Genomic DNA, 12,120 nt, shown 5'->3' with positions numbered 1-12,120 from the left:
TACAGGCCATCTCCCTCATTACCACTATATCTCTGTCTCTTTTACACACTCAGATGAGACGAAAAAAAAAAAAAATCCAAAGTCTTTCACACAGTCCTTTCCTCTCACAGCCTGGTGTGTGCCGTTCTGTAAATAAAATTCCGCCGGTTAAATTAAGTGCACTGAGATTCGACCTGGAGGCCAATCAAAAGTTGGAAGGGGGCACAAGGCACGCCCACTCTGGCATTGTCTACAATCGCTAGGCCATGCTTAAAATGTCGGGCTGCTCACACACAAACACACACTCACGAGAAAGTCAACTGAAAAAATGCGGATTGAAATTCAGAGATCTTGTGAGGCGTATTTGAATTTGACATTTAAATGGAGAAGGCTGACTTAGGAGGGAGCGTTAGTATGCTGAAGGCAAAGTAGAAGATCCTTGAGAACGTGGCGCTGAACAACGCACCAAACCCTGCCGCTGCTCCTGTGTCAGGTAGCTCCCAGGTGTGAATGTGTGGATCAGTACAGATTGGAGAGCAGGGTGTTGCTGGGGGAATAAGGGAGTTCAGCGAAACCCTTCCCTGAATAATTAAAGGTTAAAAAAAACATCAATGCTCTGTTTAAAAATGGTTGATAATCCCTTACACTGCCTCAACACACACACACCTTCGAACTTTCTCACGGCTGCACACACAACCTGCATACCAGCATCAGTCATGCTATTGTGAACGTCACGGCGTCACTCGAGAGAGAAAAAACAACACATGAGGGCTTGCTCACTTTTGTATGCATTCTTTCTACCCATTTCTTGTACACACACGCAAAGTTCGTCCAGTCACGCCTAGGTAAGTCAGACAACCAAATCTGCTGACGAAGGCTTCCACACACACACAAACTTGATGTCATGGGTTCTTTTATTTCCTTGTGTTGGAAATATTTAATTTCCAGTTACGTCTGAGTGTTCTACGTTTGATTTTGTTTTTCAGCTCTAATAGCTTTGAATAACATGACGTCAACCACACAGACACACACACAGCTGAGAGAACAGTAAATAATGTCCACTGCTGTCTCCTGCATGTCCCAGATCGTTTGAAAGAGCGTATCTCTCTGTTCTCCACTACACCGCATCATGAGGCTCATAGTTTAGAGTGTCCTCTTTCACCTTCTCTTCTCACTCTGAAAATTTCAAAAACCCCCGTGGGTTCTAAATGTGAGATAAAAAAAGCAGGAAGATGAGGAGATAAAGAGTTTGACATTAAAAATAACACTAAAGTCACAATCTGATAGAGGAAATGGGAGAAAGAGTGAACGGTTTGAGTGCAGAGGCATATCTAGCACACATTTCCACTTCTCTTACACCTCTTTAGGCCCTTGAGGGAAAAAGGAGGGATGAAATATTGACACAAAGATAGAGAGGGGGAGGAGGAAAAGAGAGGCAGGGGAGGAAACGTATAGATTACGAAAAGATCCGAGCAAGATAAGAGAAAAATGAGGAAGAGATTGTGAGAGAAGGGGAAAAAAGATAAAGACAGACTGAGTAATGTAAGGCAGAGTGCCCCAGACCTCGCCCCACTGATTCATGGCATGGGCTGTCTGACACATTATAGTCACACGCACGCACAGAGCGGACACATTTAGTCTGATTATCTGACATTGTCGCTTTTCACACACACAATCAGTGCACACAAACAAGCTCTCATAGACACAACCATCCTTGACATCCTGGACACAATGAGGTAACATGGAATCCCCCTCGACACACACACACACACACACACACACACACACACACACACACACACACACACACACACACACACACACACACACACACACACACACACACACACACACACACACACACACACACACACACACACTGGTGTCAGGTCGCTCTGCCCTTGGTACTCAGTGACTCTTTATGTCAATTAATGACAAGCAAGGCTTTTATCACCTGGCCGACAAAAACGCCTCTCTCTCTCTCTCTCTCTCTCCCACAGACACATAAGAGAATGTGTGCTTCGTTGCGGTTACACAAAAATCAGTGAGCCGTTGTTTAGACTTAAGGTTCCCTCTTACACAGATATTACAGGAAATTGGTCTAATTATGAGAGATTTGGTGGAGAAGTTGTGTGTTCCTGTAAATAACAAATCACATTGTGCTGTGCAGATCAGCACAGGAGAAGGAAAAAGGCAGTTTTGAAATACTTTCTTTCATACATTCATACACATGTCTACATACACACACTAGAGCAGAGCAAAAGTCTGTTAACAAACAACTGAACGCCAGAGGATTATTACAGTATAACATTTAGAAGCGATGACTGTGACATTCCTCCATCCTGCTGAGTTCATGACTAAGGCGGATTAGTCAGACTTCCATTCCTGCTTATCATATGGATGGGATTAACCTGCGCTATGGATCATACACACATGGGAACAGCTCAGAACACACACACACACACACTTTCTTCTCTGTCCACTGCTTTTCTGCCACACACACACATACAAGGCAGAAGGCATAACAGGCCTGTGTTGCCATACCGACAGAAGAGCTTGTTAAGTCATCTGATGCTCTTTAGATCACTAACAATGTTATCATTTGGCCATGGTAACCATGGTGATGCCTACGTCTGTGTGTGTGTGTGTGTGTGTGTGTGTGTGTGCACTTGCGTGAATGAAAAGATAGCCTGGATCGCATTTCTGAACAAGGTATGAAAGAGCACGCGCGCGCACACACACCCCCTGTACAACACAAGGCTTTGAGTAAATTACCTAACAAAGTGCAGAATCACCGGAACAGTGTGAACACTACACAAGTTTGCTGACTGTTCCTCTCAAAAACCACTCCTGAGTTTACCCAGTGTCAACATGTCCCCGAAAAACTCATTGAATCCTTTTCACATCCACAAACAACAGGTCAACCGCCCTCCTGACCTCACACCTAGGTTTAGAGGAGGGCAAAAACACAAGAAACCACTTTATAAAAAAACTGGAAATAGCCAGTGTCTGCTCGCTGCATACGAAACCTGCAAACCTGTCGGAGAGGTCATGTGTTTCAGGTATGAGAACGTTCGACGTCACGTTAAATGTTTTACATTACGTTTTCACTCTACCATTCTCAAACAGACAAACCTGTTTTGAGGATCAGGGTTAGAAAAGCTTCCAACATATTTTAGACACATTCTTGAGTTTTATGCCTGAGCTCCAAGGAAGAACTAAACACAAAAACTAAAAGAAAGGTTTATGATTAATATGATGAGAAAGTAGAAATGTGTGCGAATTTGGTGATTGTCCAAACTTGTGTCAAGAGGGATAAAAAAAAAAGAATTCTCAGAGAACATAAAAAATAACCAGAGCAAATATCTCTGAGAAATACAAATACTAATACTGTGAAAAATTGTTGTGTTCATTACAAACTTAATAACATCTTTTTAGTGTATCTAGTTTCTGCCGGAGTTTCAGTCAAGTGAGCCAGATGGTCCTGTCTGACTGTGTGAGAGTGGAACACCCTCAAAAGGCCTCTGAAGAATTTGGGTTGACACCACCAGGTGCATATCCTGTTTGTGGGGCAATATGCACTTTGCATAGAGTTTCAGTTTGAAACATGAGTCAACAAGTCAAACGCACAAACTCCTACAAGCCTTTGTACACACACGCAAACCTATCTGTGTGTGTGAGTGTGTGTGTGTGTTCAGTCCACACAGATGTAAACAAAGACAACACATGGCCGTTCAAAGACTGTGGCAGTTCACAAAGGGATTGATGATGTGATAGAGGGTGTGGATGTGGTCAGGGGTTGGAGGATTTAATGGCACGATGCGGTGTCACTGACTATATAACGTCAATGGCACAGAGAACACAATCCACACAATAATGTGATGAAAAACATGCATGAATTTTCTGATTATGTTAAAAGATTGAGAGGTTGTAACAGGATTGTGCAAAACAGAATAATGTGGTGTTTTAAGAAAATGTATTTGCCCTTAAGATATTTACGCCTTAATCAAACGATGATTAGACTAATTGAGTACTTGCTGATTTTAGGACAAATAAACTACTTAATAATGTCTGCTTTGGAGTGCAAATGTTACGAGAGCCAAAGAAGCGAGTTGATTATTTGATTAGAAGAAAATTCCCTTGCAGCTGATATTTCAAAACAGGAAAAAACAAATGTTCTCTATTTCTAGCTTTTTTAGTTTGGAGGATTTGCTGCTTTTCTTTATATGATATATAATTCATATTAATGAATAATTACTTGGATTCTTGGTCAGTTGGTTGGACAACACAACTTATTTGAAGATGTCACATTTGGCTTTAAGAAATTGTGACTGTAGGCAAAACCTATTTTTAAATGTTAAGTGGGATTTTTTTGGACCAAACAATAAATTGGTTAGTAGAGAAAATAATCAGGAGTCTATAGAAGTAACCCTTAGTGTGAGAAATCTAAGTATAACACAGGAAGATGGAGGCCAGCACGAGAAACTCAGTAACAATCAAACGAAAGAGACATGTGTTGATACTAATGCGGATGTAAACTGAAGAAACAATAAGGTTGACCTGTGTTTACAATAAACACAGGTCAACAGGGTCCTCAAACATTTTCTCATTGTGTGTGAACACGCCTGCATACAGTTCACTTTCACAGGAAGCAGTGCATGCTCCTTTATGTCCCCCTACTAGGGCTTGCCAAGTGCTTGCATGTGTGTGTATCTATGTGAGTGTGTGAGAGAGTGAAAGAGAGGTTTATCTCTGTCTGCTAAAAGACGTGCGTGTGAGCAGAGCAAGCCACTGAGCTTCTCTGTGCAGCCGCTTCGTGTGAGCGTCTGCGTGCCAAGCCGAGTGTGCGTGTGTGTGTTTGTGTGAGTGTACACAGTGGTGTGCAAGTCTATGACCGAGGGAAGGAGAGAAGCTGCCAAGTGCGTCTGTGTCAGTGACCGCACAAGGCAACCGAGGGTCATGGAAGTTCACAGCTCTCTGCCATGAGTGCTGTAAAGTCTGGTTTGGACGCAGCTCTGACCAATCACTGGGCTCGGATTGGGAGCAGGGGAATACAGGAAATAGATAACCGATATCAGGGCCCGGGAGATGGAGTGCCATGCCTCCGCAAGGGCATGATAGCTGATAGGAAAGTTCAGATAGAGTGATACATGGAGGGTACATATTAACTGGAAGATGTGAAGGCCAAACACACAAACAGAGGAGATAGAGTGACGACTACATACAAACATAAGCAACATTGACTGTACAGGGAGTAGAGAAAGTAACACTCATAGTTGCTTGGCCACAGTCCATTAGCCATACATGCACAGAGCAGCTGTGGAGTTGGAGCTTTCAGTTTGATACCGGTGGTGAAACTGAAGTGGGAGCTCGGGCTGAGGTCTACTGTTTCCATCACACCGAACCAGAAGTGGCTTATCATTCACAAGCAGCCTATCAGTTTACTGCACCATTGTTGCCATGTCACAAGCACCTATCAATTTACTGCACAGTAGGCTTTTCAGCAGAGCTTACAACAGAGAACGGTGCAGGTGGGGCTGCAGTGTACTGGATGTTTCAACTATATCGATCCAGAATGAGGATTTTGTCTAAATTTAAAAATCTATATTTTACAGAGAAGTTCTTCTCAGTATCATTTCAGTGTTGTGCCCAGAATGAACAGAAATGCTGATGCCCCTCCACAAGTGCATGAATTGTAGTTTCACTTCCTATTCTGAACTGATTGAACTGAAAGCGAACTGACCCCCGACCCACAGACACAGATCCAAAATAAAATTAGAGAAGAGCTCTAGTGTTCTCACAGTGGGACCCTGTGTGTTGAGGACACAGTATATGGACAGTGTAACATGTAAAAGCCAGCAGGTTGCAGTAAACGCTACAGTGGGATACTTACTGAAACTTGAGCCTGACTTGCTCATTGTCAGGGTTGCAGTACAGTCTCTCCAGCTGTTCCTGGGAGTCATCCGCTATGCTCTGCCACGTCTGACTACTGTTCCTGTGGATCTGCCAGTGGAAGGGCAGCACAGTGTGGTGGTGGGCGCAGTCGTTGCCATAAACACACTGTCCTTGTAGGAAATCCACACAGATGTCCACAGAGTCTGACTGGTGCGTGTGATACTGGAGTTGAGTGAGCAGCTCGAAAACCAGGTCCAGGGAGGCCTCTTCACTTTTATCCTGAAATAGAACTCCTTTGTTGGGCTGCGGGAGGAGGGGAAGGGGGTCCTGAACTCCAGCACAGTCTTTGACTGGAAGGTTTTTAGCCCCAGAGGTTAAGAGGTCATTGCTTATGATGGGCCCATCCTGTCGAGGGGCCTGGGGTGCAACCAGGGGAGGTATATCCCTGACGGGGGGCGTTATTGTCACTGTGTTCCCGGCTGCCCTGAGGGCAGGCTTCAGCTGAAAGCAGCGGCTGTCGGGGGTCGGGTCGGTGATCTTGGGTCGTTCCCCTCGTCGCTCCGTCTCCTCCAGCTCCGCAGTAGTATCGGCTATTTCCACATCACCGTCCCGGGACATCAGTCCCGCTACTCCAGCCCCGGCCGCGGCACCGTCCGCAGCTCCCGGATTTTTGAGACACACCTGGCCCATGCGGCTCTGCTTCACCACGGCCGCACACAGGTTGCCCGGCGTCCGACCCGGCTGGGTCCGGGGAACAAACACTCCATCCCCGGACACCAGCGTGTCCGTGCTCAGTAGCGTGGTAAGGATGGGGTCCTCCAGGGCTCGGTGGAGACATTTGGAGTCCAATTTCCTCTGCTTCTTCTTGAAATACGGTTTCACCAGAGGTATTTTGTCCGGGAGCCCCACGATCTGCCGCTCCGTGAAGCCTTCCCCCTCGTCCATGTTTAGACTCACATCCAGGGAGATGCCGGTCGGTACGCCCGCGTCTGCGGCTTTCTGGAGAATGTGCAAAGTTTTATCCATGATCGTCTCTGCTACACCCCGACAGTCCTGGAAGAAAGAGAGAAGAGAAAGAGGGAGTCATGAAAGTCCACACCTCTGATCCTTCAGTTTCCAGAGTAGAGTCATCCTGGTGTAAACAGCGATGATTAACACGGGCTATTAAATAACTATTTCCTTTTCTGGGAACAACCATCGCTCCGTGAAAACTGAAACGAAACCTGTCTAACCCTCTGTTAATGAATATAACACCGCTGATGTGATCTCATAATGAGCCTGCAGATAAAACACGGTGATCCTGCAGATATAACAGTGATCCGACATTAGCAGCTCCTACAGGGGTGTTACAGCAACAGTGTGTTCCGCTGACTCTCCCGTGGACCGGGCGGTAAGTGAAGCGGAAAAATATATTACCTAACCCCTCTGTGGGGAACTCGAGCCCGGAGTCACCAGCCTCAGATTAATCATGAGGGGGGGAAAAAAACGAAGATCATAGCAGGACACGGTCCTCAAGCTTTTTGTTTTTTTCACCCGGGTGTCTATAACGTCATGCCCGCAATTACAGCTGCGTCTCAGGAGCAGCAGCGATAAAATCACCGCTGTAACAAAACCCCTCTCTCTCCCGGGACTAGATATTTTGATCACGGGTCCGATACGCGGCCACTGCCGTCTACGTGCAGCTCACACACCGCTGCTCGAGCAAGTTTGCACGTAGGCTCCAGTCGACACACACAAACACACACACACACACACACACACACACACAAGGCATTGCGGCGGAGCAACGACAAAAGACAAACGAGGGGCACCCCGACCGGAGCTTTCTTTCCTATCCTCCCCCACTGCAGCGCTTCCGTCCCGGGGAAACACTTGTTCGACGCACCCGGAGCTTTTCCACAAACAAAAAACACCCGTCAGAGAAGCACTGCAGTAGAGGCAGGGTCAATTGTTACCACACGACCGGATTTAAGAATACGGCGGACACCCTGCCTGTATTCCTGACACCCACACGACAAAAAGAAAACCCTACCTGCGCGATAAAGTCCGCCCGTCTCCCCCTGGTCTCGACACTCTTTGGTGGGTAAAATCCAGTGCGCACATCGATGGAGCTCCGTGTCCAGTCTGGGGGGATATAAAAACAAAAGGCCTGGTAGGTAAGTATCCGTGTCTGGACTCCACCGTAGTCCGCTTAGCGCTGCTCGTGTCCCGACGCTGCCCCCGCCGCTCTCATGCTCTCGTCTTTCTTTACTTCATGCCGTCCCGTGCCTGTCTTTGTGTCCGTCTGCAGGAAAGAGGCGCAGGGCCGAGGGCACAGACCGACATCGAGCGGAGCACAGCTGTGGAGGGACACACGGCTGCCTCCCCGCTCCGAGCAGCCAGGCCCCGCCCCGTCAGCTCACAGGCGGGGCTCCGCTGCGAGCAGGCGGGGGAGAGAGAGGGAGGCGTCTGCTGGTGATCGGAAGAAGCTGCACTGGGGCGCGGAGACCCGAGGGGGGCCCGTCTCCAGGGCCCCGGAAGTAATACAAAGTAAAGTTGAGACTAGTACAACACACTTCCCTGACTGCCAAATGAAATTAGAGATGGAATGTATGAACTAAAGTACATCCATGCCAATACTGTGCATTCACATAATCATCTTCAAAGATTTGTCTGAATCTGTTCAAAGCCCCCAGGTTGTTTTTTTTGTTTTGTTGGGCCCCTATTGCATTGTGTATGTACCACCCTGACACCACAGGTAAGCTACAGTGCTAACAACAGCCACAATAAAGCTGTTTTCTGACATGAATCACTGTGGTGTCGTCCAAGTGTCCGGAACATTCGGGCCATGGGTGGAATCTGAGTAGAGGGCGGAAAGCAGTGTTTTTGTAGCGGCCGTATTGCTCAATGAACGAAAATAAAGTAGTATTTTTTCCGATGTAACAACCGAAAGAAATTGCCTTAGAATGACCTATAAATAATAAGCAATGGCTAAATAACAATTTAACAGTAATTAGTTACAAATTCTAAACCATTTCTAAAGTATTTCTTAAAAGAAAGTGTTGATGGAACTGCTTCTTATCAGAAACAGTGCATCGTATTTGAAAGCTAATTAAATTTAGGTCAAGAAATGTTGTACGTTTACGTGTCTTATGAAAAAGATTATCGGTCCATACAAGAAATTTGTCTATCCAAACATTTTCTTAATTATGTCTTTTTTGAAGATGATTATCTCTCTCAAATCGACAGTTCCCTTAAAAAGGAGAACTGCACTGAGAACATTTGGTTGTTTTGTCACACCGCCGTGTAATTTCACAGAAGACTAAACATGAAACCTGCTGAGACACGATTATAATTCCACCAGATGCAGATATGAAGGGAGGTGAGTCATTTTTCATACACCAATCCAACATTCACTGGTTTCTTAATAATGTATTCAAGAAGCCAGACTCTGTTCCGTCCAACTGATCTGTCACATTTCCATAAGGGAGTGTAATGTTTACTGAGTCAGCTTTCCTCTCCTCCCTGTTTTACCGCAAGTCGTTCTTAAGAACCTGTTGTGCTGCAAGTGTCTTCCGGTGCAAGTTGCGTTGTTTGCGGATGAGCCCCTTAAGAGTTCACTAGGTCTTATGTAGGAAGCTTGGTGTTATCATCAGATCAGTTTCCACATCACGACCTTTGTGGCTCCAGATGTGTGGCTTTAAAAATATGTTATGTCAGTTAAAAGCTATTGTTCCCTTTCAGCAGGAACGAGAAACAGTAAGAAGTTATATTAGGAAACCCACAATCCAAATAGTCAGCTGAGCATTTAACCCATTTAGTGTTAATGTAGAGTTGTCTCTGTGAGGATGAGAGATAATAGACAGATGAAACATTTGGTCTTGGTTTTTTTTATAATGTTCAAAAAAGTGAAATAACAGGAAATTAAAGTAACCCTCATTTCCCCCCCAGGATCCCGAAGTGAGTCGCAACGGAGGAAACACTAAATTGAATATGTTATTCATGAGATTAATTATCTATTAATAACCCTGTCAGCTGTGTTTAAGCTTGTGTGTGTTTTGTAACATCTGCCACCATTAACCCCTGAACTTAAATGACAAAGGGTCAATAGGGCATTTGTGCTAATGCGCCGCAGCTATTTACATGCAAATCTCTTCACACCACAAACCACCAATGGATCTCTGCGCTGTTCTTGAATGGTTCACTTTTCTACGTGCGGGCCACAAGCTGTGGTTCAAGAGGTTAGATATTAACATAAATGTGTACCACCGTGCGCCAGACAAACACCGATTTCGTCAGAGAAGCTCCAGTGAGTGTTAGTAATAGGGAAATTACAAGCTTGCAGCTGAAGACACTGGGGAACTGACGTATATGAGAGTAATTGCCTGGTTGCATACCGACAGCTCTCGAGCATTCCTCCTCAGCTGACATGCATAACGAAGTCCCATTGTTCGAGTTGCGACTTGTCTCGGAGGACGCCCCAATAAAAGGGATACCTGCCTGCCAACCCCAGCTCACTTATTGTCTCTCAAAAGTCAGTGAGGGAGCTCAGTGCATGACCTGACAAGTTCTGCGATGATCCTTTAATATAGCTGGGAAGGAGCTGCTCTTATGATTGATAGTAACCTAAAGGAATATTGCTTAAATGCTGTAATCATGAAATTAAAAATAGCCTGAAAGTTCACCTGTACTGAATGTGTTATTAGAGTATTTATATTGCAGGACCAAAAACAGGGTCATTCTCAGACTAAGGCTGCATCCATACTTATATGTTTTCATTTTAAAACAGAGTTTTAAACACAAGCATTTTAGCTTTGCATCAGCCCCTTTCCATACATACACACCAATACCACATGACCATTTACACACACTGGCCAAGTGCATGCTGTTGTAATCAGGAAGCAGACAGTCTACTCTGTCTACTACAAACTAGAAGCAACAATGGTGAAAAGTAGGAGCAACAATGAGGCAGAACCATCGCTGAGGCTACAACCATATTCCATTTTAGTTTGAAAGCAGCCTTCTTCCAGCTTTTAAATCCCATCCATACGAACATGTCTGAAAACTGTGTCTAAATTAAAACAGTGCCTCCAGCGTTTCCAAACTTTAGCAGGTCTAAATCTCCAGTGCTGTGGATGTCAGGCGTGTCCATAGCAGAGTTGATGCATTTTAAAATAAAACTGTAGTTGTATGGATGCAGCCTGACAGAAAGTATTTAGTTTTCCATTCATCATTGGTAGTTGAGTCGTGACTAATAGAAAAAACAATCAGGAAGCAGATCTGGGTGACTGATTCATCATTTCTAAATATTTCTGCATGTCCATACTAGAATGCTCCCCTGGAGAAAACAGGGTCCACAGCGTTTCCAAACTTCTCTGTTTGACATGCTCAAAAACTCTGCAGTAGTGTGGACGGCAGCCATAAATGCAGCCGCAGTGATGCGTTTTAAAACTGAAATGTAGTAGTGTGGATGACGCCTCTAAATAGACTTCATCAGTCCCAGTAGATACATTTCTGCCCCTTACCTCCCTGAAAAGGAGAGTAAAGGTCAGAGCAGCAGGGCACATGCTCTTTAGTCGCAAAAACATGAGCCCAGGTGTGTTTTGAAACCCTAGGCTGGCGGCCGCTCTTTCTCAGTCCGGAATAAAACAGACAGTGGACTAATTCTATGAAGCGACAGCACATGAAAGGGCATTAGGCAGGTCTTTGTAAGTGGCAGGGTAAAGGTGCTGTGTTTCAGCCCCCGCCCTTCTGAATCTTATCAGTCCACATGCCTGCACACAGCACAATTACTGGAGGCAGATCAGTTAGTGCCGGTGACAGGCCCTCAGCCTTGACACGCCTGTTTTACACACAAAACTGTTCCACTGCATGGAAACAAAAAATACTTTTATTGCAGACTACCAGTGGAACCAGCAGCTGCTGTGAACAACTATGAAAGTCTCTGTGTATAATTACTGTCATTATAGGCCAGTCATTTTTCCTAATATCAATCATAATGGGTACATTTCTGTATTTTACACAACTATGTGGAGTGTGATGTGAGAGGTTTAGAGTAACACATCTATGCAACAAGTTCATTCTTTATGTTTACTAAAGTAAATGACTGGTAAAGTATATGTACATTAGCATGAGTAACTTAAGTATTTAAAGAACTCTTCCACCACTAACCGGGCTACACCGATGTGACGGAGAGCATGTGAGTGACCTGAAACTGTTTGTTTTATATGACTAAAGATGTGTTACCTCCAACGCCCATAGCAGGTG

At 45.1% G+C, this 12,120-nt stretch overlaps 1 protein-coding gene across 2 annotated transcripts in view; it reads right to left on the bottom strand.

Annotated features, from left to right (window-relative positions):
* The window catches only part of tiparp (TCDD-inducible poly(ADP-ribose) polymerase), a 30,773-nt gene that overhangs the window by 12,550 nt on the left and 6,103 nt on the right, over positions 1 to 12,120 (bottom strand). For both annotated transcript variants that reach the window (XM_020095136.2, XM_020095139.2), the window contains exons 2-3: positions 7,907 to 7,998; positions 5,873 to 6,927 (exon numbers count right to left, since the gene is read on the bottom strand). In XM_020095136.2, the coding sequence (XP_019950695.1) occupies positions 5,873 to 6,927; positions 7,907 to 7,998 (1,147 nt within the window). The remainder of the gene's footprint in view (positions 1 to 5,872; positions 6,928 to 7,906; positions 7,999 to 12,120) is intronic.

This window comes from Paralichthys olivaceus, chromosome 11 (assembly GCF_024713975.1).
Source record: "Paralichthys olivaceus isolate ysfri-2021 chromosome 11, ASM2471397v2, whole genome shotgun sequence".
Taxonomy (NCBI): domain Eukaryota; kingdom Metazoa; phylum Chordata; class Actinopteri; order Pleuronectiformes; family Paralichthyidae; genus Paralichthys; species Paralichthys olivaceus.
This window is presented reverse-complemented; position numbering and strand designations above follow the sequence as displayed.